This window comes from Falco punctatus (assembly GCF_963210335.1).
Source record: "Falco punctatus genome assembly, chromosome: 9".
NCBI classification, from domain to species: Eukaryota; Metazoa; Chordata; class Aves; order Falconiformes; family Falconidae; genus Falco; species Falco punctatus.
In genome coordinates, this window is record NC_137589.1 from 39008638 (window position 1) to 39035094 (window position 26457).

General features: G+C 47.3%; 2 protein-coding genes across 8 annotated transcripts in view; one reads left to right on the forward strand and one right to left on the reverse strand.

The window, feature by feature from the left end:
• SEC24C (SEC24 homolog C, COPII coat complex component) overlaps positions 1-3880 on the reverse strand; it is a 37671-nt gene extending 33791 nt beyond the window's left edge. For 5 of the 7 annotated variants that reach the window (XM_080401198.1, XM_080401197.1, XM_080401196.1 and 2 more), the window contains exons 1-2: positions 3778-3880; positions 2768-2913 (exon numbers count right to left, since the gene is read on the reverse strand). The gene's annotated coding sequence lies outside the window, so the exon portion shown is untranslated. Of the gene's footprint in view, positions 1-2767; positions 3230-3777 lie in introns of those variants that run through there. The other 2 variants (XM_080401194.1, XM_080401193.1) reach the window with 2 other exon arrangements.
• Positions 3881-3986: 106 nt separating this feature from the next.
• Positions 3987-26457, forward strand: part of SYNPO2L (synaptopodin 2 like) — a 42027-nt gene continuing 19556 nt past the window's right edge. Inside the window, exons 1-3 of the mRNA XM_080401203.1 lie at positions 3987-6176; positions 20708-20859; positions 23659-24320. Of these exons, the coding sequence (XP_080257329.1) occupies positions 6072-6176; positions 20708-20859; positions 23659-24320 (919 nt within the window). The 5' untranslated portion in view covers positions 3987-6071. The remainder of the gene's footprint in view (positions 6177-20707; positions 20860-23658; positions 24321-26457) is intronic.

Consider the following 26457-nt stretch of genomic DNA (forward strand, 5'->3'; position numbering starts at 1 on the left):
CCTTCAGAACGATGCTAGTGCCTTTTTTACTGGTCCCAGAGAAATAAGTCTTGTTTGTTTCAATTTCTAGGGAGACTGACCCTAAAAAAACAAAACAAAAAAACCCACAAAAAAAAAAACAAACCCAAACCCCCAAACCACCAAGACAACAGTATAGCCTCCTACAGTATGCTGAAACTGAAGGAAATTGTCTGCTTCATTTCTGAACACAGAAATCAGAATCGTTTCCAACAGATGGGAAAGCATCCTCAGAGACCAAGTCAGAGTACTGCCTACAGTGCTTTTAACGCTTCCGTTCTACAACTTTCTGGAGAAGTAGCAAAGTTGTGCTACTCTTATAAGCAACTAGACTCTGGAGCCAAGAACACTCTTCTGGAATGTAGATGTCTCTGCTTTTGTTTCATTGACAGCTTGACTAGGTCCTCTACAAGCCTCTACTAAGTCCTTTCATGGAACACTTGTTTCTTTTCAGATAGAAGAAACTCCTGTTTTGATTTTCTACAGAAAATTCTGGAAGTCTGAGACAGGCAACTGATCTGGAAGCACTAAGGCCATTATAACCAATGTCTCCCATACATTTGTCCACATCAATCCAAATGGCACTACTGGAACTGAGCCTCCAATTTCACTGAATTTTTGTGGTGCTCTGTCCTTCCATCTGGGCAGATTCTCAAATTGTCACATCACAGGTAATATTTTCTTCATCTGTGCATTTTGAGTCATGGCCAGAAACATCTGTTTTAACAGTTCATGAGAAGTATAAGACACACCGTTTTCAAAATGAAACTTTACAATCTACTATTACTGAAAGTCCAGAAGCCACCATATTTTCACTGAAAACACCTTCAGGGGAAGAGAGGACATATTAGCTGCTAGAACTTCTTTACACAACAGTACTGGAACAGATTTTTACAGTCCAGTCTTTCCCAGACTGATTGAAAGGGTCTTTCAGGCTTCAGGACATAAAAATCACGGTTCACATCTAAGGTGTGATCACTTCTGTGTTCCTCTAAAGAAAGGCCGCATTAAACACCGTTTTGTTAGACTGATTCATCATCTTGGGCAAGTCCAATACAACACACAAGTTAGAAGAGTATAAGTGCTTAAAAACTGACTACAAAAAACCAGCTTAGTCTTGACCTAATCTTAAACCCACCATAGTTTCCAACCCCTGTCACCATCACCGGATTCTTACTTCAGTAAGATTTTACACTCTTTGCTGGCATAAGTCTCCTGATGGGACTGATTTACATCTCTCTCTCTCTCTCCCTATAATAAAACTCTAAGGAAATACTTGAAAAATGCTCAGTTTTTGAACCGGACAGCAACGCTGTGGAGGCAAAAGTCGTTGAAAAAAATGACACAGACAAAACCACAGTGAAAGATTTCTCTTCCTGAGCTACCTCCACATATATGTTACAACACGTGAAGTCATCTGACTCGTTTCTGTGAGCTTTGCACAAGTGTAATTGATTAGGAAAAGTTACAAGAGTAGTTTAGAGAAGAGGGCAGAAGGCAGAATAGGTAGGGATATACAGAATAAGACTAAAACCTATGTTATAATGTTAAACCAGTTTTCTTCACATACATTGTAACACTGGCCATCTTTTGCTCAAAATTTCTGTACTCTGACTTCCTCTACACAAATATGCATTACGCAATTCCTATCACTCGTAAGAAACAAAGAACTTCAGATTCAGCTTTCCCTAACACATACCACCCAGTGTATACTGTCTTTTAGTGTTTTCTATGGTAACACAGAATCTTGCTGAACATAAATGAACAAGCTCTATCTTCCCAGTTCATTGCTAATAATGCTTTTCAAACCTAAAGAACAAGAAACATCCACCTTCTCTTTTCTGCGGAGACCTTGTGGTTGATCACTTTTAATCACTCCTTGTACCTTGCCCTTCCTTAGCCAACCATCAATTCTTTCTTGGATTTTTGACCCTCCTGATAATAAGTATTACAGGAAGAAAATATAGTCCTATAGTAGCAGGAGAAAACATTCAAAGAGGTACAAGCATCAAACGACTCATTAAAGAAATAACCCTTTAGATGTCTGTTCATTGCTATAACTCTGCTTTTGGCCATGAAATTAGAACCTGGAACAAATGTCACAGCACACTGAGAAGAAATATTCTTTATATTGGTGTCCACTCCACAGCCTGTCTATAGCAATAAAGAATCCTGAGCAATGCAGCTTCAAGTGAAAACGGGGAGTTCCAGAAGCAAGAAACTTTTATGCACTAAACTGGACAGAAATGCTTATGCTTTCACAGACAGCGTATATACGTGATTGAAGATAAGTCTCCTCTAAAGAGAGAGGCTCTAGACCACATATATTTCTAACAGAACACCTACTTTAGTAGAAGGGGAGGGGAAAGAAAAAAAAAAGGTTAATGCCAAGTTCCCTAAACCTACTCAGGACAACTTCATCTTAATAAGCGAGACTTTATCAGCAATGAGACACCCCCCATTCTAGTGGTGTGATTTTATGCTGCCAGTAAAGAACATAAAAAAAAGACATTGCATATGTGTCAGATAGCAACTTCTCTCCTTCAACATCCTTCCCCCAACATTTGGCAAAGTTGCCCAAGGAACCCTGTTACAGAAAAGGATCTAATGTGATAGTTCCATAAAAATATTTCTAATGTCTAAAAACCAACACTGAGTACCAAACTGAAAAAAAAAATCTGTATTTTAACATGACGGTACAAATATTAAGTCTGGTGGATAACTTCCGATGTGGACATAAGCAATTCACCTATGTTTCTGCAACCAGTTCCGTCAGCCAGGAAATTTAAACAGAACTTCAGGGACGGTGTGACAGTCACCAAGGAGGCCCAGTCTGGATGGTGCTGCAAAGTCTCTCCAATAAGGATTTCAGAGCTTAGACACCATACGCATACACTGAAAAATACACACATATAGCCCAAGAATAAAAAGAAATGAAACCAACCCGACTCTACTGAAAAACACTTAAGTACATCCCAAGAACAAAAAGAAATGACACTAAATTTCATTCTAGTACAAAAGAGCATTGCTCCAAAAGACAGAAAGCAAGCCCCAACACCATAAACCAAACACATTTAAAGCCCATCGACATGGAACCTTACATAAGCGCTTTTTCAAGACTACACTTGTATTTCGGTCATGCCCCCTCCATCCCTTTCCTCCCTCCTCCCGCAAAGCCCCAGACAGCCGCCAAGCTACCAAACGCAGCCGGGCTCCGCCACCGGGCACAGGACCCCCCCTCCACACGCCTGGACCGAACGGCAGCTTCAGCGGCACGGAACCGGGGGCAGGACCGCGGATTACCCGAGATTAGGGACGCTGCAGAGGGGACACCTGCCTCACCGCGCGCTCGGCCCGGCACAAAACACCGCGCCGGGGGCGAGCGCCGGTCCGGTTCGTCGCCCCCGGGGCCCGCCGCACCAGGGCGGGACGCCGACGGCTGCCCCCCGCGCAGCCCGTGCCCCAGAGAAGGCCCCGCAGGCCGACACCCGCTAAACCGAGCCACGGAGCTCCCGCCGGGACGCGTTACAGGGAAAAGCCCAGGCCCTGCGGAGGCCGGGCGCGGCGGGCCGGACGTGCCACCGGGCCGGGCACCGCCAGGCCGCAACTCCCCGGCGGGGAGGGGAGCGGCAGCGCCTCAGGCCCAGGCCCCGACCGAGGCGCCGGGCACGGTGCCAGCCGCTCGCCCGCCCCGGGGGCACCCGTACGGCCGGTGTCCCCCGCCGCCGACCCCGAGAGCCGCCCCGCGGCCTCACTCACCGCCGCTGCTGCCGGGCCCGCTTCCGGTTCCCGGCCACGGCACTCCCCCGCCCGCCGCCTGCCACGTCCGCACTCCCCGCCAACCCCCGGCCGCCGCCGCGCCCCTCCCGGCAGCGCCCGGATGCTGCGCAGGCGCCCTCGGCCAGGCAGCGCGCGCACCGCCTCCGCCCGCCGTGCTGACGTCACGCCGGCGGCGGATAGCGGCCGAGCCGCCGCGGGCCCGTGCGGTGGCAGTGCTCTCGTTCTGGGCCCTCGCTGGGCCCGGCCGCGGCGGTGCCGGCAGGTCCGGCCGCCTCTTCCGCAGCCGATGGCCAGGCCAGGCCGCGCTTGCCCCGCCGTGCCCTGCCCCGCCCCTTGGCCTCGGGCAGCCCCGCGGGGACCGCCCCGGCCGTGGCGGGGGGCAGAGCCGTGGGGACTGTTTCCTCAGCCTCTCGCACGGGCCGAGAACCGGCGTTCGGCCGCAGGAACGGCCGAGCTAGGGCGGAGGGCACGGCTGGGCCTCGGTGTTGCGGGCCCTGTGTCTAGCCAGCGGCCTGGGGAGGGCCTTGCCGAGGGGTGCCGGGCCCCTCCTGCACCCAGTGGCCGTGGCGGTGCAAGGGCTGTTCGCTGCCCGGTAACGGTGTCTGCCGGCCCCGCGGCGGTGCAAGGGCGGCGATGGAGCAGCTGGTGGCGCAGCAAAACCGCGTCCCTCGCCTGTTAGGGTTTGAGCGTGCAGCAGCGAGCTGTGAAGCGTTTGTTAGTCACTGAGACCTACACACGTGCAGAAGAAGGAAAAGTATGTCCTCTGGATCTGAACAGAAGAATATGTTTTAAGATCTGCAGCAAAGGGGGAACATGAATTTTATTCCTCCTGTAACTCTGGGGGATCAAGGTGCCTCGGGATAGCCAGGAGGTCTTGTCTGTCAGGGTCCTAAAAGAAAAGTAGTGAAGGAGTCGGCATTGGTGAGACCCCGCTGCAGTGCTGCGTACAACTCTGGAGCCCCAGCACAGGAGAGACAGGGAGCCGCTGGAGCGGGTCCAGAGGGCAATGGACATGGTCAGGGACAGACACCTCTGCTGCACAGACGGGCTGGGAGAGCTGGGGTTGTTCAGCCTGGAGAAGAGAAGGCCCTGGAAGACCTTACTGTGCCTTTCAGTATTTAGAGGGGGCTTGTAAGAAAGATTGGGACAGGCTTTTTAGTAGACCTTGTAGTGATTGGACAAGGGGTAATAATTTTAAACAACAAAAGGGTAGCTTTAGACCAGATACAAGGAAGAAATTTTTGACAGTGAGGGTGGTGAAACACTGGCACAGGCTGCCCAGAGAGGTGGTGGATGTCCCATCCCTGGAAATGCTCCAGGCCAGGTGGGACGGGACTCTGAGCAGCCTGATCTAGTTGAAGATGTCCCTGCTCATGGCAGGGGGGTTGGACTAGATCACCTTTAAAGGTTAAAGGTCTGTCTGTGACCCAGCTGTGATGCTGTTCTTTTGGCCATTTGGGACTATGTGGTGCCCTGCAGAGAACTGTTTGAATCCCATCTGTGTAGCTAATCCTGGCTATTCTGGTTCCAGTGTCTAATATTAGGAGTGGCTGTTGGGGATATCAGGGAGCAGCAAGCTGCAGAGGGAGCACGTTAAATCTATAGTCTGCCCGTGGTTTTTGAGACAGACACATAGTGCTACTGTGTAGTAACACTAGCTGCACGGAGAAAACACAAGTGGATAGCACATCACTTGCAAGCTGTTTTTGTTCAGTTTCTTGGGTCAGGTGCACCTGATCTTACACAAGTTTGTGCCTGTGTCATATCCTTGTCTGAAGCTCATGCTAATGAATCCTGAGTGCTGGGTCACTCCAGGGTTTGCATTTGGAATGGGAAGTGGAAATAAAATTTTCACTGAAATGCTTCCAGCTTTAAGAGTGTCAGACAAAGCTCTGGAGAGACAGGAGGTGTGCTATTTTCAGCCACGCTCCGGTGAGAGATCCATCATGTATGTGGGGGGGCACAGAGGGTGAGATTGACATGACACGTGTATAGGACAACTCTGGCCCCTTACCAAGAGCAGAATCAAATGTCTAATCATAGGCAGAGCAGCAGCTGAGAGTCCAGCAGAGCAGTGAAGGCTGGGCTTGACAGTCTCAACTCTCCTCTTCTGTGTGTGAGTGAACTCGAAGGAGAAAGTGAGCAGAGGGCCTTTTGGGGGACTGGAGAGTTGTGGTGGGAACTGTGAAGATGGGAGTAGAAGATACTGTCTGTTAAGAACTGGAGTCTGTTTTGAGGTTGGGAAGACAAAAAACATCCAAAGCACAGTAATCATGGGAGCTGAAGAAGAAATGCTCATCACTCTGTCTGGAGGTGCCCCCTGGGGTTTCCGGCTACAAGGGGGTTCAGAGCAGAAAAGACCCCTTCAAGTGTCAAAGGTAGGACCTCGAGATGTGAACTGAGGGCAGAGCTGTTCTGTTGAACTCTGATATCCCTACTGAGTCTGGCATCTTCACTACTGTTAAGGAATGCAGGAACTCCTTACTGTGGCAGCAGATCTTAAAAACTTGGGTGGAATGGTCAGGTAGGGTGAGGGGTGGGATACGGGTCCTGAAATGGATGCTGCTGAGGTAGAGACAAGCGTCAGGTGAAGACCTGCTTCAGTGCAGGTCTGTACAGCTCAGACACTTTATAATCTGTACAGCTTTTCCCATTTGTCAGCAGAGAGATAACTATAGTGACAGAGCAGGAAAAAGGGCTCAAATTTGGAAGCTTTGGTACTTGTGTGAGACATCCAGCTAAAGAAAGAAAAAAAATTAAATCGAAGCAACAAAAGCCATATTTGTAATTCAGTTCAACTATCCCTAATGCTTTGTTACTATATTCCAGATTTCAAAATAGATGCACATTTCTTAGGGTCTCTTCTGTTGGTGAAACTTTCTCAGTAATGTCTGAAGTGAATATTTTTGATGCTCTAAGCAGCAAATATTGGTTCCATTTCAAGAGTTAAAGAAAAGCAGTTGTTTGGATGGGAGATGAAATAATAAAAAAGGAATAAATATGAACCTTGAGTTGTACTACTTTTAATAAGCAGCTGTTACTGTTCTCTTTTCATAAAGACTACCAAGTAGTTTCAAAATTAGGAAAAAAAGTTCTCTGTTTATTAAGCTCATAACAGCTGCAATAGCCTTGACACAATGATATCTTGGGATGTCTGACTGGAAGGCACCCAGCAGCAGGAATGAAAAAATGCTATGCCCAGCTCCTTCTGTTTCCGTAAGTAGACTGTGTCTCTGATAGAGAATTTGAAAATGAAATGTTCTGTGTCATTTGGCTCACCCCAGGTCAAGGAGTGTTTGCTTGTAATTTCTGCCAAATGGTTTGGAATCCCATACCTTGGCCCTGAAGTGGATGTTTCTTACATAGAGAAAGAAGATTTTTCTCCAAGAAAACAACTTCAGCACATACTCATGGAGATGCAAGTGCTGAAGATAAAGACTCAATATCCTTGAAACAGATATCTGTATCAGTATTTGTTAGGAAAATGGGATTTTCAGTGGCCACATAAACTCTATAAGAGTCTAGGATTATTTTGACTCTTGTTTTTCCCCCAGTAGACAAGAAATTGGGACTGAAGAGGGAGGAGATACTGAGTGTCTTACAAAGATTACTCAGGACCGCACAGTGGCAAGAACTAGCCATTACCCAGGCTAAGTTGCATCTTAAGTGAATGGAATACTGCTCAAGGATTAATAGCACTTCCAGAAAGGTATTAACTCAAAGTAGCTCTCACCCAGAGCTGGGTGTCATACCTTAAGCCTAGAAATACGAATATATATGTGTTTTACAATACTGGGATATTACATGGAAAATATAATTCATACAAATCCATTTAAGGCTCAAAGTACACATCATTTTTCAAGCAGGACTTTGATTTTATAATTAATATTTAGGTCTGTTACTGTCCAGAATTTAATGGCATCCAGGTGACCATACTTTCTCACAGTCTTAAGGGCACCACCATTTAAAAAGTCTCCAAAGAAAGAATTTGCAGATCCTTACCAGGAACCCAGTGAGATCATGTCTGAATGTAAACTGCTTAGAAGAGAATAAACCCCCAGGAGCCATGGAGTAACCTAACTGTCATCCTCTCACTATGCAGAGAGTAGAGGTTTGAATCTCAGTTTTCGCCTCTTTGAGCTGAAATATCAACTCTTCATTCTTCTGGAGTTGACACCAGCAGGATGAAGTCTGGGCCAAAATGATGCCTGAAAAGCATCTTCCAAAACTCTTAACATCATTAACACTGTCTGTCTGGATATTTTAGGAGCCAAAGATGGGAATGATCCCATCACTAAAGAAGCCTGACCAGGGATTGTGGCCGTATGATATAGCACAGAGAAACAGGGAAGTATTGTCTGTTTCTCTATGGGTTTCTTAGAGCTGGGACTTATGTGGATGAGCAATTTGCTCTGTTCGGCCTCCATCCAGGAGATCAGTGCCACTGGGCAGCACCGGGAAGTGTGGTCAGGGAGAGTTGTCACTGAGATTGAGCCTGCTTAGCACAGATAAGGTCACATAACAACGCGATGTTCATTAGTATGGTGAGGAATGTGTTGTTTGTGTATGGAGAGACAGATTAGACAAATGAGAGGGTTTATTAGTAAGCTGATTGCCTTAGCAGAACAGAAATATTAGCGCTTTGGTTCTTACAGCAAAACCTGTAGGTTTGGACAGAATGGAGAGGGACAGAACAGGAACATGGATGAATCTAGAGACAATGTGGTAAGAGATACAGGCTTGAATATCTGAAAGGTGCCTGGAGATAACTGAGTAGGTACAGCTGGTGTCTCAGGGGATTCCAGTGCTGTCAATTTAGGTAATTTCGACTTCTAGACTAGAAAAGTCATAGTAGTAACACTAAGGAAAGATGCTTACCCTTGGATGCCAAGTCAAATTGTTTCTGTATACCCTTCTTGATGAAAAAAATTGGTAAAAAGCTAATGTGGGAAATGAATCAAGTGTAACAAGTTATATATAAATTATATGCATTGTAGTCATGTAGAGATCCTGGAATTGTTAGACCAGAGTAGGTTACCAGTCACTCCATGTCCTGCTTCCTTTTCCCTTTGTTTCCTGCACGTGTTTCAGAGGAAGTTGTAAGCTTCACCAATGCATCTCATTTTCTAGTAATGCAATGCGGAGGGAAATTCTTTCACCCCAGCTGATTATCAGCATGCTCTGTGAAGTTCATAAGAATTGACAGCCCTGGTGGTTTACCCCACACATAAACAGGTAATTATTTGTGAGCAGCTAGTGCTTTACTTGTCTGACTAAATCTTAAATGGTTTCCTAATGAAGATTTGATAACATCAAGCAGCTAGGCATTCCAAAGACTAAATGTTGCACAAGGTGGGATTTCCTGTCTGAGTCACTCATGTTGTATTGTAACGCCCTGCATAATTCATCATCTTCCATGATCAGTTTACACAGTCATAGAGTCTTCTTGCCTTTCTTCTTTCTAAAGTTTACATCATCACCATCTTTTTATTGCTTCTTTACATGGAGATTATGATAAAATCAATCACTAATTGCTGTTCTTGGTATCTTTTTTTTGGTTTTCCTGAAAATTCTTTGGGTCCACTGTATGGTCTTTTCTTTCCTTTTGTTTTTGGGGGTTTTTTTTTGGAGATGAGATGATATTTAATGACATTAGAATGTTTTCAACATTATTCTCAATCCTCTTCAAATACATTGGTGGGCCTCTCAATTGCTTGTTTCATCCTGAGATGTTCACAATGATGGCTGAAATTAATGTCTTTTTTCAAATTGCAGCTAACTCAGAATGTACAGCAAGCGCAGGCATTTTAAACCATCCTTTCTAGTGCAAAGTATCCAACTGGCTGCAACTAAATAAAGTAAATGAACACGTTGAAAGTGGAGTGTGAACCCATTTTTCTACCGACTGAAGGGATGGATGCATAGCTGTAGTTTAAACCATCTGACCAAGCAAAGGATCAATTCTAAACCTCAGTCCAGCTGGTACAAAGGGGTAGAAAAGCAGCTGGATCTTCACATGCTGGATCCAGCTGCCACAGAGCTTCCGTGCCATCTGACTCCCTGTGGGTTAGACAGGTTCAGGGACATGCCTAGAGTAAGAGGCTGGAATTACATACTTGTGGACAGCTTCTTGGGTCATACATAACTAACTTCATGTTCAGGTAACCTTGTGGAGCCAAAGCAGCTCTGCCCGCCTCGGGATCAGGGAAACACTCTTGCTTCTTCCAGCAGTGCCCAATAGATATTGAAGAAAAAGCTCAAATTGAAATAACATAAGCAAGACTGAAATGTTGGTATTAATTCCAACTGACTGTATAGTTCCAGATTTGTGACTGTAAATGTCTATTCCTTTCATCTTAAACTTGCCTACAAGAGTACACACTATTTTGTTCTACCCAAACAATCATTTGCAGTGTCTGGGTGCTAAAAATGTCTGATGTGTACATGAATGATACCATACTGATGTGTATATGAAAGGGGTACCTCAACAATTCAGTCTTATCAAAACAGATATTGTAAGAGTGGTGAAACAAGAAGAAACAAAAGAAAATTTATTAGTGTCTGGGGAGCCCTCAGCTGGAAAGAATAGATAATTTTTAAATTAGGGTTGTATTAAAATATCAACTCAGTAATAAGTAAGCTGAAAGAACAGCAGACATCGATATGCTCAGCAGGCAGATACACAGCAGGATCAAACGTCAACAGAGCACATGAATAATTCTGCAGCAATCAGGAAGACTTGGAATACAGAGAACTAGAGAAACAAAGAGTAAAGAACCACAAAAGGAAAATAAAATCTCCGTTTTGTTCTTAGTTACAGCAATGTCCTTTCAAGCGAAATCAATTGAACTAGTGTGCATTCATGTTCGGCTTATTGTGATTCTTAATGAACCTTTTAACTCTTACGTGGCAAAGCAGATAAAGTACAGTGGGAGTTTACACTACCCCTTACCGAAATAAAGCTGATTTGGTATAGCTCAGTAGCTGTGGTGCACACAGCAACACAACACAACTAATCTTCAGCCAGAAATAGTCATCAGGGAAGAAAGATAAGCATAAAAAGCAAGAAACAAAAATGATCCACAGATGGCAAGATTTTTATTTTAGAAAGACTGAGGGAAAAGTACATGGTTCTGACATGTACAGCATTTCTTGCAAAGAGAAACTGTAAGTAACAAGAAGGTTCACCCATTCTGAAAAGCGAGTATGGGAGAACAATACTATCAGGTTCCTGGAGGATTTCTTTGCAATAAGGATATGTGCATCAAATGCACTTTAAACAGAAAGCAAAATAGCTCATCTGAGAAAAGTCATAAGATGGGACATAAGCATTAAGCCCATAATCAACCAAAGCAGAAACATAACATATAACTATATTAGGGAAATAATTTTTACAAAGATGATCAGGGCAGCCTTAAGATGGCACAAGTGCATGCAAGCTTGCCTTTAGGTTTGTTTGTTGCTACAAAACAAGATTTATTCCATGAGGGAGAAACCCAGTCACTTACTAAACAAAACAAAGAAGCTACTTGTACCTCCAGCACAGTCTTGTGCATGAGTAATACTGAAGAAATAAGTGGAAACTGGAGGCTTTCCAGCTGGTACTGATAGTAGAGGAGAAAGGCCTGGGCATATTATTGCATCACAAGAGGATAAGGAGCCAGTGAAAATGATGCCTCTCTGAAAAAAAAAGGCAAATGTAAACAAACGAGCTTCAGGTAGCCGTATCTAACTGAGATAGGAAGGCACTGATGTTACTGTCTAATGCACAAGTGGGAATTCTCTAGAAACTTCACACCTATGGAGCCAGACACTTTCAAGAAACATGAATGTAAAGTAGAGCTGCTGTAGAAAGAGAGGGGAGGAGAGACGGCTTCTTTCACCTAGCAAAAGGTTGAAAGATATAATTGCTGTCTACAAACATATGTTGGGCAAATAACCAGCAGCACTGCTCAAATATAGGACAGCATTGTCACTGACCAAATGTGCACAAAACAACTAACCAGGGTGGTTCAGCAGCAACTTTCCAGTCTAGAAAAAGAACTGAAACTCTTCTGCAATCAGTTTATGAACTGGAGTAAATAATATGGCACCTGAAACAACAGGGGATTAGTGCTCATAACTCAACAGGCTCCTTTCAGTTCCCTGTTTTGTACGAATACTCCGCAGCAGTGCAGTGAATTGTTAGGGGAAGCAGTGACGCAGGACTGTATAGCTTCTAAACCAAGAATTGTTTAGTCATTTAAGAGCAGTCCATTGCAACCTCCTTTTTACTTCTTTCTCACATATCCCCACTTTCTCCTGTATGTTTCTCTGCAGACAATTCACTGTTTCTACTGCCTCCTCTGCCAGCTACCCATGCTGCCTGTATGCCATCTCGTTGGTCCCTGTGACCCACAGCCTGGCTGCTCTGTCTCATTCACATGACATGTGACATTATTCCTGCCAGAGGTGCCAGCTCTAACCCAAATAGGTCTGATGGCTTCCAGATTGGCAAGCACCTTCTCTTCCTCTCCCCTTTTCAGTGGGCAGGCTGTTCTTCCTCTGTTTTCACAAATGTTTACTGTCACACCTAAAAAAGCACTGCTGGCAGCCTAGTCTGTATCAGTCACTAACGCTGGTTTTGGAGGGTGAAATGTGTCTGCCAGGCTGTGGAAGGAGTGCCTCAGGCAGCTTTGGGAGGGCTCCTGGGCATGTTTTATGGCCTGTCAGTGCTTAGGCAGGTGCCATCCTTGGCTGCCAGTGAGGGAACATGGGCTGCGGCACCTGTGGAACTTTCCAAGGAGCAGCTGGACCCAGGCAGTCACCACATGCTGGGGGAATGTGGGGGGCTCCACGGTTGCTGTCTGGCCAGAGAGCTGCAAGCTCTGCACAGCAGTGGGACAGCAGTGAGCAAGGTGCAGAGTTTGGAAGGGGACCCGAGCTTTTCCTTCCCAACAGAGATGAGGGGATAGGACCCTCAGGACAATGATAAAAAGGTGGTCTAAACAGAAATCCAGATTATTATGGTTGCAAATCATCGTTGCTCATTGTATCAGCTAATGGTTTGGTTTGCAATTCCTTGTGCCTCAGTGGGGCTTGGAGCAACCTGCGAGGGAAGTAACCTTACACAGGAGCTCCCTCCCAAAATAAGTACAGAGAGCAGATCGTGTGGGTGGACTGGATCGGTGGTTATGCCATTCCCTCTAACTGTTAGCATCTTGATTTATACTCTTTGTTTACTCTCAGATAATCTTTAACCATTTATTGAACTATTCCTTTCTCACTGCCCAAGCCACTTCACTCTGTGTTTATTCTTTATTTTCGCTTCCTACCTTCCCTCAAAAGGACATGAGGCAATCATGCTTATGACGAAGTGTGAACTTGGCTCCTGGTCTTTCATACATTACTGTCCTGAATTGTTTCTCCTCTGCTGTGTGACCACAGCTGTGCTGCCCATTGCTTTTTGCTTGCACAAGTTGTCCAAGACTTCTGTTTGAAGAACACTGCTAGAAAAGCCTTCTCTCTCCTCCTTGCAGAGGTGAAGAGTCTGAGCAGTTTCATCTTCACATCCTATTTGCCTATTAGCAGGCAGGAGTCCTGGAAGATTCTCTTGACAGATGACTGTCATCAGTTGTGGTGAAACTATACAAGCTACATCTATACCTGGTGCATTCAATGTACTTGGGACCACTCTCTGGCACCGATGCTAGCTGCTACAGAGTGGAATGAAGCCAAGCAATTAACCTGTTCTCCCAAACAAGATGGCCACATGCAAGCTGCCCACCGGCAGTGGCTCTGGGTATGGTCTGTTCTAGCTCCCAAAGTATGCCTGGGAATTGTTCTGGAAAGCATTAGCTGGCCTGAGCCAAATATGTGCCAAGGATCACTTCAACCATTTAATGCTACAGGCAGTTGTGGTCCAGAGCCCAGGTTCATTCGCTGGCATTATTCAACCTGCTGCTTGCTAGAACTACTGAACACATCTATGAAGGCTGAGCCTGTTTTTTTCCTGCACGTTCACACCTACAGGATGCCTTTGCTACAAGATGCCTGTGCTACAAAATGCAAAGCATTGGAAGGTCTCTGTACCAAAGTTCCCAAGGAATTCCTTCAGGTGAATGGAGTACTTGTCTAATCCGTACCTGTGGCTGATCCTGTGCTTGCCACTGCAGAACAATGGTGCTTATCCTCCTCAGACCATTCCTGAGAGGCTCTCTTAGGGTTAGTGGGTGCTGCATTTTGGTACAGTAACCCACACTTACAAATATGGCGAATGCTCCTGTACAGTAACTTTTTGCAGACATAAGGGGTTTTTTGTTGTGTTCTCATTCTATCAAAATAGTAGTAGGTATGTCTTCCAGTTTGCCCTGTCTCAGTGTAAATACTGTGGAGGCATATTATACTTAAGACTGCTGCTGTTCAACAATTCGTAGCAGCTGAAAAGAGTCCTCTGTTCTGAGTAAGGGTTTTATTCAGAGCTTGTATATCCTCCCTGCCCTTTAGAGCACAGTACCAGTGTGCAGTGCTAAGGCTGAGAACACCTTGTTCTGGAGGACTGAAGCCATGTCTCTGGATGACTCTGGCCTATGTTCAAGGCTGCCTCACTCTTTCTGTCCCAGTTCAGTGCCTGTCTCTTTAAGAAGACATTTTAGTGGCTAGATTTGCTTAATGAGCTCTAACTCCCTTAGATTTTGATCCTAAAATCTTTTATGTTAAAAGGAGCAAGGTCGAGCCTCTAGAAGAGGACTTACAGGGGACATGTATAAGCGTGTTTCTTCTGAACAGTTTCTTTTCTCCTGGCAATTAGATGTGGGCACTGGGATTCCTGCTTTTTGACAAACATACCTGTTCCTTCTGAATCCTTGCTTCAAAAAAAACCCTTGATATCCTGCTGTTTACTCTGTTGAGAGTAAAATGCTTATCAAGTACTTTTAGTACCTCTTCTGGTACATGTGGCATTATTGTCACTGGTATTACACTTCACTCACTTTTCAGCTAATCTGTCAGGTAACAGAAGACCATGGAGATAAAGCCTCTTTTTATCTACCTGCAGCCAACTCTGGCTAGATACTTGTTTGCAGCAACAAGTCCCTTGCTAAACCCTTTGCTCAGGCACAAAGAATGTGAATTGTTTGCAGTTGTTTATCTCTTCCCCCCCACCGCTTGTATTAAGGCACTTGATTTCAACAGAGAGAGAAAACTAACAACCCCTGATTGCTTGCATTTGTTTTTTATCAGCTTGTATCCTCTGGTACAAATCAGAATTAAGACTAGTACACCGAAGAAGCTGTTCTCTCTTTCCCACACTGAACAGCATTATCCCCCTCACCAGTACACTCTGGGAAGTAACGTATTACAGTAGCCTCATGTGTACTTAATCGATTGGCAGCACCAGCATCCTCGGCCACTAGCAAGCTTGATCTCTAAACCTCTTGCCCAGAAGCCACCCAAGTCTGTACTGCCACTCGAGAGACCTTCTTTCACCACCCTCCCTTGCTGTGTTCACCCCAGAAAGTGTGTGTACTCTCTCTTCTTTCTCTATACAAAGACTCCTTAATTAAGCTTCACTGTGGATGACCTGTGAAGTAGGTCTGCAGAGACGCTGGACCTACTTTACCAGGAGGCAAGTCATCCAGCATTACCTCTTAAACAGGAATACAGTGTTTGGTCAGGAAGTTATTGGAACTAAATAGAGAAGTGTAATTGTAATGGTTAGTGTAATTATAATGGATTAGAGTAAATATTCTCCTGTAAAATAGCTTCCAAGAAGAATACGGCATTGCCATGAAGATGTGATGTTATTCACATACCTAACAGACAAGGCACAGAAAAAGCATATTAGTGGATCTCTCTGTTCAGGTGGGCAGCTGAGACAAAATTTAAGAGCCAGAGCAAAAGACTATTGAAAAATGTCCTGATTTCCAAGCTCCTGTCATGTATGTCTCACAGTCTCACTGTTTTATTCAAGGTCACACAAAAAGTCATCCAGGTCTCCTGAATCCCACTGTAGTGCTTTAGCCACAGGGGTATCCTTCCTTGGAAAAGTAAAGATGAAGCGTGGCCTTCGAGGAGAAACAAACTGTTCCAGTAACCAAAATGATGTCAATACAGAAGTTCAGAAAGAAGACGTGGAGGGTGTTTGTTTCTGCTCTTGTATCTAGCAAGTACTGCGTTTGTGGTTCAGCTGAGTGGGAAGTTCTGGGAGGAGCAGACCCAAATGCCGGTCGGCTCCTGCCCGAGTTCATTCCCTTTTGGTAATGCTTTATACTGCTTTATACTACAACAAGGCAGTTCTTACCTCTCCATGGGAACCCTGTGACAGGACTACATAAGGCTGGGAATGAAATTTAAACTGCCAGGTTGCCATGGAGTGTTGGACCCCATGGCATTGTAGCTGCTGAGGGAAGGGGGGCAGCTGTGTGATGAGAGGTGTAATCAGAGAGTGGAAAGGGCATTGGATGGGAAGATGAGCTGTACTGAGTATACAGCTCTGACTTGGCCTGAGTTTGCTAGATTGCTGCTGGAAAGATTTTAGGAGGTGAGGGGAAGACTGATAATGTAATTTGCCTTCCTACCTTAAAGACTGAGCTCTCCTGATGAGAGGAGGTGGGAGGTGCCTGGGGGAGGCAAGAGGGAAAGTGGCATGAACCTATTACAGTTTATTCCTGAAAGGCACTGCAAACCACTTCTGATCACCCACAGCGTATTTCCTTTCTTATGAAGAAGTGGTGCTGACCAGCAGGGAGAGTGGTTGCAAAGTTTCAAGACAGGTTCCCTGGGCTGTATTCAGGCAAGATGTGAAGCCACTGAGTTACTATCAGGATTACTCTATACTTAGCATCCCAGCGTGTGTTCACCCCCCACATACCAGTGTCTAAATATAGGCCCTACTGAAGGACAGATGCTGCCAAGTTGCATCTGACCCCCTCCTCTCTTGCATTCTGTTCCCGAAAGCCAGGCCGAATTCCCCCAAGACACGTCCAATAATCAGCATGTCCTTTTGTCTCCCCAGGGCTGTACAAGGAAACATGTACTGTAAGAGTCTGATCCCGACCCTGGCCTTCCTGGCCTCTCCTGGCACTGGCCTTCCCTTCACCACCTTTCCTTCTTCCTTTCCTCCTCATTTGCTGCCTTCATCGTTTTCCTTTTTTCCTCTCAGCTGCTTCTGTCCTTTCCCTCCTGTCTGGTTCAATATGATCAATGAGAGGAAGAGGGCACAGTAATGAAAGAGGATATGCACATATACGTACATGTACCTAGGTGCTGCAGACACCCAAACCTCTCTGACAAGAGCTCTTTTGTCACAACAGACGTCCTGCTGAGAGGGCAGTGAGGACAACCTTCTGAGTAAATGTGTTTCATGACTTTATAGTTTCCATTTTCCACACTGATTTGCATTTCCACTAGCATAAATCAATGAGGCCCTGAAAGCGGGATTCCCTAAACCCAGCTGAAATCTAAACAGGACATTCCTCCCATGTGAGCCAAGGTGTGCCATGGGGGAGTGTGTCCACTGAGGCATGGGGCGGAAAGGGTAACATGCAGTTAGTTACGAGAGGCTCAGAATGGGTGGAGTCCTCCCTGCAAAAGGAGAGGTCAATCCATGCAGTATGTGCTAGAAGAGCGCAGCCCCCCAGGGCCAGGTCTGGGGCTAGCCCTGACAACTTGTCAGAATCCGTCCTTGCTGCCTCTCACTGGCACAAGAAAGCTGTCTGGGGATCTGCTACAGGAAGCAGAGCGGATTTCTCTTTGAAATGCCATATTTCCCATCCTTTCCCATCTCGTCAGAACAGCTCCTGGGTGACACCTTCCAAGCTGTCTGCAGCCTAAGCAGAAGCTGCCTGTGGGTGACGCCTCGTGCCTCACTGGGTGCCCAGGAGAGGGCATCTTTTGGACATGGGGAGCAAGTGGCTGAGCCTGAGGGCAGCCTGACCTTCAGGGTGGGCAGCCAGCCTGGCTTTCCGACTGGGCAGCCACCCTGGCCTGGAGCCTCAGAGGCTCAGTGCTGCCTTCGTTGTGAGTGAGAGGTGCAGGCTAGGGGCTGTCTGTCATTAAATGTCTCTGCAGAACTGTCCTGGCAGTCATTAAAAACTGTCCGGCTTGTGCTGGTCTCTGTCCAGAAGCTCTCCAGCCTCCTGCACACTGCACCCTGCTGTCATGGTTGTGGATTAAGTCCTGTCCTTTCTATATGAAGTGCTTTCTTCCTTCTCTCCCAGCACAATTTTCTTCTGCGTTTAGCCCCATTGTTTTCCTCCCTGGCAAATGTGGTGGGGTGGGGGTTTGTCACTAAAATGAAGCTGTGAATAGTTTTGTGTCCCTCTGCCCTTGGGAAGCAGGTTCATAAACTTCCAGGGAGGGGTTTATAAACCTGTGGGAGACGGACAGCCAGGAACATTTACATGCTGTTTTCAGGCTCTGTAGGTCTCTTCCAGCACAGGAAGAAGTCCTCTTTTCCCAAAGAGGAATGGATACAGGGAGGAGTCTTCTGGATTATATATAGAGCTAGTTTGCAGGCTCCTGCAACAGTATTGAAGTAACCATAGTTGCTTTAGTGCGTGGGCCTTCTGCCACCCTGGTAAAATCTGAGCACAGACCAAGCCAGAGCCAGCACCTTTACTAATGGCAAAAGAAATGCGTTGCTTGCTCACCTTGCTCAGCCCCAGTGGGGCAGCTTGCGTCCCACCAGGTTTATGTGATCTAAAGGTGCCTGAAGCAGCAACACAGTGTCGTGAGCCCAGCCTGTCCCTCCCTGCCTGGGAATCCCAAACACTTGCCTGCAAAGTCCTGCTCTACTGTGGGACTAGAGGATCGCAGGAAGCTTATTGGCTCTGCTCTGGGTGGTCATCAGCCCACATCCCCTCAGTTTCAGTGAGCATGGAGGAGTACAATGGGATGTGAGGAATGCTCTGAGCACCTGCTGACAGCCTTTAACCCCCAGTTCCCTTGCTCCATAACTGGGAGAGATCCTCAGCAAGTGTGTTCCCATCCAGTGCTAAGCATCGAGCACTTGCCCATGGAGCAGCAGTTGGCCTTTTGGGGAATACCAGAAGGAGACCCTCCTTCAGTTCCCTAACTCTCTGCATTAGCTGCTGTATTGGTAGACAGTACTGGAAAATGTGTCTGCTAACTCTTCTCAGTTAACAGCTGCACCTTGAGGGAGTATCAGGAACCAGCATTTATACTGTAACAGCAGAAAAGTGGTTCTTCGGCAGTAGTTCATTACAGACCCACACGTTCTCATTCCAGGCTTATATTAACAAGGAGAGAGATAAAGGACTAAAATGACAGAGGCTGATGGATGTGGCAGCTGGGATGAGCCAGACCCTATTTTAAGCATGCAGGCAAAATTTGGGGTCAAGCTGGAGAGGCTACAGAATGATAAAGTGCCAGTGAACACACAAACAACTGGAGCATAGCCCTCCTCTTTCCATCTTCTTCCCTAGCAGCTCTCAGCCCTGTTGACAGGCTGACCTGGGAGGAGTGCTGCCCTTGCCTACTCAATATGAGCCAGCAGAGCTGAGCCCTGGGTGTGTGCACACCCAGTGGGTGCAGTGGGCCTGGGCCCCAAGACCGGGCAGCTACGCCGCAGGACCTCTGCAAGGCTCCAGCCCTCTCCTTTCCTGCTCCCCTCCTGCCCCTGCAAGAACAATGACAGGGCAGCAATCCTCTCACATCCATTTGTCTCTCCTGGGGCTGCCATGGGAGTGTGGGCAAAGTAGCTTGTGTGATTTTATAGCAGAGTCTGGTTGCCCAAGCAGCAAGGCTGTGAAATATGGGAGGTGCCCTGCTGTGTATGACCTCTCTGCAGGGGTCTGCCACAGTTTGTGTACTGCACCCTCTGTTAAACAGCTCTGCACAGATTTGTCTCCCACTTAACTGCGAGATCTGAAAAAATATTCTAGAAGCATCTACAAATCCAGTGTATTACTACCTAGGGCCTGATTGGCCCTGACCCAGTGTTTTTACTCGGCTGTTCTTTTATGTGCAAAATGAGTGCATTATGGGTGCCAAGCTGTCCTACAAGACTATCTAATTTCTTGCCTATATGGAAGAGGTCTGTGGTTTTGGGCTCAGTGGGCTCTTGGTTTGCTTGCTTGCTTGCTTATGCAGAAAGGCTAGGCTGGGTTGGGGGTTTCAGTGAGAAGCTTGACTGATGGATGACGGAACAAAAGAGAGAGGAAACACTTGGTGTAAGATGGCCATGAAAGGCCAGATCTAGGAACTAGCCTGGAACTAGGGACCCAGACCACATTCTCAGATATAGCAATGCATATCCTGCACAGCTCCTGTTAAGGCTAAAGATTTACTCCAAGTTTACACTTGTGTAACAGGACATCATACGGCCTGATGCAGATGTCCAGAAATACATTGGCCAAAGCCATCAGAGCAGGAATGCTTGACAGCAGGCAGTGTCTTGGAGCCACCGTCTCTTCCTGATGTCAGCTTCCCCAAGGATGGTACCTGCAAGGGCTCTGTGTGAGCATCAGGGATCATACCAAGGAAGCACAGTAGGGGTGTACAGAAGGACACACAGCCATGTACAGGGGTAGTCTAGAAAGAGTTCCTGTTCCCTCTCTGAAACACAGACTCCCTACACAACTTAGGAGATAGGGAATGAGAGGAGAAGAGCATGTAGAATGCTCTTCAGTCTTTCATCAGCACTGAAGGAGTCGAATTGGGCTGATGATCAGGTCAGGCCTATGCTCATCCAAGCGACTCTTGGAATTAGCAGGAATACAGAAAGCGAAAGGCACAGCCAGGACTCGCCCAAGAGGACTGGTCCTCCACCTTGGCAGCACAGTAGTCTTAGGCCTCATTTTATTCTGTCAGGGGCAGAGCAATAGAAGGGCCAGCAGGAGACAAGCAACTGAATGAAATAGCTGCTGTTCTTCCCTTCATCCCTGCCCTCTCTCTTCTGCCTTTTCAGATCCGGAAGAGAAGCAAAGCGTGCCGTGGAGGACTGTGGGAAAATGATGTGCTAGTATCTATCAATGGGAAGTCATGTGCTGGCCTCTCCCATGCTACTGCCATGCAGATCATCGATTCCTCCAATGGCATGCTCAACATCCGTGTGAAAAGGTAATCTGTTCCCAAGTGCCAGTGCTGTGACAGTGCAGGCAGCAGGGCAGCTTCATCCAGTGCAGCAGCTCTCCATGCCTAGCAGGGAGAAGGCAGGCAGGAAGCCTTTGGTTTCTTCATACTGTAAGGTGTACTAGAAGGACTTCTCCACGGCTAATGTGGCCATCCAAAAGTTTTGCACTGTCTCTGTGCTGCTCTCCAGAGTGCCTGGCCCTGGGGCTGAACTGACCCCAGACCTCCCTGCCCCTGCCCCTCAGGCTGGAGGGAAATATTTGCAGTGTGAGGGCTATGCTGCAAAGAACGAGCAATTTAGGCTCCAGGCAAGCAGATGCCATAGGGCAGTTCATCTCAGCAATTAACAGAGACTCCAGTTCATTCTGGGTAAATAACTGTTCTGTAGAAATGGATTTGACTACACATTGGATAATTGAGCCAAGACAAGATTATCCAAGTATTTACTACAGCAGGCCATTGTAGTCTGACAGGGTGTGAACTGACTTCCACAAAGATAAGAGCTGTGTAGCTGAGTCCTTTTTTATCCTCAGAAATATCTCTGACAGTCTCTAATCCAGTGGAATACTGGAGACCAGGCTCAAATTTAAGCACAAAAATGGTCCCAGTAATGTCCCTGGTTCTACCTGTGCTAAGCTAACCCAGTGCATCAGTGCATGCTGGATGAGGATGCTGGATGCATGCATGCGCTACATCTGAGCTGTAACTGAATCATATAAAGGCAAAGGCAGCAAAGCTGTGCGAGGTCCCAGCTAGTCCACACTATTGCCAAAACAGAAGTCACCCTCAGGAAATAAGGCCTTGGTGAAGGGGGCTGGGAGATGTGATTTTCTACGGCCCCGAAAAGACAGAGCACTGTGAGCAGTGGGGAGGGAGAGCCACACTGGTTGCTGGCATCTGTAAAGCAGGGGCAGAGGTGGGCAGTGCTCAGAGGAGGAAAGCCCGAGCATGTAGGATCTTCCCCTTGGCTTCAGGGAAAGCACTGGTGCCTTCTGATGTGCTCACCCTATACCCTCGTTGTGATTAGGTGGGATGTATGAGCCCTGAACAACGTGTCCAGAATAGCTCCTGGTCCCTTGCCAAGGCCTTATCTCACCCCATCGGGAGCCTATCTGCAGCCAACAGGTGCCTGGGCAAATTCCAATGGGCCAAAATCAGCACACTGTGAATTAGCAAAGTGACAAAGGCAGGCTTCTCGCAGCCCTCTGGGAGCCAACACTGGATGGTTTGGAAATAACGTAACCAGTTGGCTTCACCATGGGGTGGTGGTGAACTCATCAAATATTGCTTTCTGATCACATCTATTCCCACTTCATATTTATGTTCCCAGAGAAAACACCAACAGTCCTGTTCAGAAAGGAGGGGTAGCAGGATGACTGTGGAGCATGCAAGGCCATATGTGTATTTTTGTCAGTGCGGGGTGGGTGTGAAGAGAGAGAGGGAGGCAGGGAGAGAGACTGCCATCTGACAGTGTGGAACAAGAGAAACTGGCCTACAAGCAGTAATGCTTTTCAGTTACCTGGTCGAGTATTTAAAGAAGAGGAAGGACTGCTCTGTCTTGCCTGGGGGGCTTTGAGTTTGTTCCTAGTGAGAGTTCATAACAGCATATATTATTAAAAAAATACACTGTTAGAGAAATTGTCCCACCCTTAGGTTCCACAAAGGTTTGCATTTGACAGGAGTATAAATTTTTCACAGTTTAGGATTTGGATCCAAGCCATGAATTCCACAGCTTTACAGAGGCAATTCTGTTTGCCTAGCTTCCCGGTATGCATGCTCAGGAGGCAAATACTTAGGCTGCTTTATAACTCTTAACAAGCCCCGGTGACTCTGGCAAGGGAAGTTCCCTGCCCTATCTGTGTGGTCTGAGTCAAACTGCCATTGAAATCCAGACTCACTCTTGAGGAGATGGAGGACAGGGTGGCTCTTCTCGCATCAGCATAGCCAGGTTCTCCCTCCTGGCAGTCAGCAAGGGCTACGCTGCCCTGCCCCTGCCCTAGTCATCCTTCCAGCTGACTTACAGCCTGTGCCTAAGGCAAAGGCGAATGCCACCACGGACTGGGCTGGCTGGTGTGACTTGTCAAACGCAGGCACTGGCAGCTAGCTTGCGAAGCAGTCCCGCAGCGAGCTGGCCACATATCCCGCTGGACTCCCACCACAGGACAGCAGAGTCCTACCCCCAGAAAACATACGGGCCTTTTTCTCTTAAGTATTTCCTATTAACTCCCAAGTAGAGGTCAGGACAAACAAACAGCACCGACTTCTTTGTTTGGAGCCCACTCTGAATGAAAGCCGTTTGGGGGTGCCCCCCCCTGCCCCCCCGGATCCGAAGAGCTGACAAGCTCCAGGGTGCAGTCCCAGCTGCAGGAACAGCTGGAGGGCAGTGTGGTGGCTGAGGCACCAGCTGTGTCCCCGGCAAGTGGCAGGCTGTGGGGCTACATCCCGCAGTCCTGGGGAATGTTTGCTCTACAGGAATTCACCTCCCCAGGAGAAATGCCTGGGGAGCTGATTAAGCTGGCTCTGCAGATTTTTATGCTCTTAGGGCATTCTGATTTTCAAGTGTTTAACACTTGGTTTTCAAAGAGCCATGAAGCAGAAAATTAGGAGAGTGTGTAGTTGATGTCAGAGAAGAGTCTGCCCTTGGTGTCTGCATTTCAGGTGTCTGTACCACCCGAAAGACACCTGAAACAGCAGCTCAATCCTTACCCCCCTCTCACATGTGGGAGTTTTCTTCCAGCTCAGCCCCACCAACCAGACCTTGCTCACTGCTTTTCCTTCTCCCCACAGGGTAGTTGGTGGGGACCAGACTGGCCCACGGCTCCAGCGCTCTCCTTCTCCAGGGCAGCGAGTGCGCTCCCCACCGTCCCCGCTCAACCCCCCCGCGCAGCTACTCAGCCCTGAACTGGCAGGAGCCCCGGCCACCACACAGCCCTCGCAGCCTCGGAGGTCACAGAGGCACCTGGAGAGCCTCACCTCCCCGCCGGACAGTGAGGCCTACTATGGTGAGACAGACAGCGATGCCGACAATGTGGCCCAGGAGAAGCACCGCCGGGCTCGCAAGAGGAGCCCACGCTCACCACCCGATAGCATCAACAACAAGGCGGACGGGCCTCAGGATGAGGTGTCCTTGTCCGAACAGAGCGGCTATGAGAGCATGCCAGAGGCTGCTCTGCAGGAGGGAGCCGAGGTGACCAGCTCCAGCGGGGTGGCCAAGAGGGAGATTGCCTGCCCACCTGGCAGCCGCACAGACACTCCTTTCTCGGAGAGTGAGGGACAGTTGCGGCCACCATCAACAGAGGGACGGGAGCCTTCTCCAGAGGCAATGCTCCTGCCCCATGCCACCAAGGCTATCCGGGCAGAACGCCATCTCATCCCCATGGTGGGGCCAGTGGAGCACCCGGTTGATGAAGACCTAACTACCACATACATGGAAAAAGCCAAGCAGGCCAGTAAGTCCTCTGCACCCCACCACTCACCCATGCCCTCTTTCTACACTTGATTTCCTTCCAAAAGCCTCATTCCTGCAAATGTCAAGTGGGTTATCTCCTCTCTGTCTTGGGAAGAAGCAGTGTCAAGTCCAACCTGCAGGGAATGGGGCTTCCTATTGCAGCTTTGCACTGAGGGCTACCCCACCCAAAATGTCCCAAGGAACAGATAAGAGAAATGGTCTGAGATCTGGGAGTCAGTCCCAGAAACTGCAGCCACACAACCAGCTGTGCTATAGTACCTTTATGTTGTGGAAACAGGGTGGAGGTCATTGGTGTCTTCAGTACTTTGGGCTGAAGAAGTCTCAAGGGAAATCATCAGGAAAGAAGTTGAGGGTTAAAGTTCTCAGGCCTGGCCTTTCAGAGATGTCACAGCAGCTCGGTTTGTTCCATAAGCTAGCTGTGTGTCCAAGCACGGGCGCTTGTTCTGAGGGGGTCCCAAGGACCCCCCTGTTCAGCTCAGCTCAGCTCTCCATGGGCACAGAGGCATGTAGTACTATGCATGGTTAAGGACCGAGTAGATATAATTTTCAGCCACTGTAGCCCTGAAAGTGGTGTCAGTAGCTCATTTATTTCTCTCACCCTGTCAATCTCAGAGAGGGATTTGTCCATATCAACTTTCAGAGGATGTTTTCTGCCCAGGCACTTACTCTAAGCAAGAGTGTCCATGTGGGGCAGCAGCTGGTGAGCTCTGGTAGTATTTATTGCTTTTTTGGTATCAGCAGTGGAGGACTACCAGCAAGAATGGGCAGGAGCTGGTAAATCAGCTGCTGGAACAGCTCCTTGTAGTGGGATCCCTGCTAGCCAAGACCCTTCCAGGTGGAATAAAGTACTGAAAAATGTAGTGTAGTACATGGGTGATGGATCTGAAGTGATCTTAATTGCAAATCTTTCCTGGTTTCTGCTACACATGGAGTATTTCAAACCCAAACATGAAGGCAGCACAACATGTTACCTGATTTTACAGTTGTGGTGTATCCAATAATATTAAAACCAAGGTAATCAAAAACTTGTTTTCATACGAGTACTTCAGTGTGCAGTGGGATTGACTAATTTACACTTTTCCAAGCCTAGAAATAAAGCAGGTTTTTAAAAAGTGACTTAGCTGAGGGACAGAGTGGGAAACAGAGACCCAGAAAAGTTACTAGACTGAATCAGAAATAAAGCACACAGATTCTAACTTCTGATTCTCTGCTCCAAATGCCAGACATTCTTCCCCAGGCCTGATAATATTGCAAGGCAATTGTTAAGCCTCTCTTTTCTCTTTTCCTTGGGCTAAACATTCCTTATCTGTTCTGCCTAATGGATCCTATAAAGGTAACTTTCAAATCTAGACTGCTTCTGTCAGGCAAGCTTCCGTCTTACTGCTCTGCCCTGTGTTGAGAGGAGACTTGCCTGGGTCCCTTATGCCTGGTGGTACAGCAGACCTGGTGCCTTGTGCTATTTCTTCCCAGTCTTTAGCACTCACTTGCCTTAGGACAGCAAAGAAAGTAGCAATTCCAGCCTCCCCGAGGATGAAGCTATTTTTTCCCCCTTTGAATAATGTACAAGCATGAGGTGAATGTTGAGAAAGGCATGTTCAGCTGCTCCCTGCCACCTGATAGTCCTAGCAGTGGATGAGCAATTGCTTTACATCGAGACTTATTTCCATGGACAGCGTCAGTACAGAAGGCTCCCAGGAAAGCCATGTATTTAATGCAGAGCATTTCTGATGGCAAAATAATATCCCATGGCAGAAGGTGATGCAACTCTATTGCCAGCTAGAGGTAGGGTTCCCAGAAGCACTGCAGACTAAGACAACATTTTATTCTCCTATTACCACTCCTCTGCTCGCCCCCCTTCTGGTTTATGTTTGGCCATGGGTATCCTTATGTAAGAGTTACTCTGCCTCGGATGGCAACTCACATGGCCAGTTTGGCCTTTTCTTGGGTTAGGAATCTTGACAGTAAATGTGAAAGCAAAACTCTATGTCCTGATCATGCTGGAGCACAGATGCTATTAAAACAAAATTAATGATCAGCAGCCAATAACACTGTGAAGGAAAGAAGGAAGGAAGGAAGAGGGATGGAGGGTGTGCATTATGTGGTGAACAGAGCTAAGG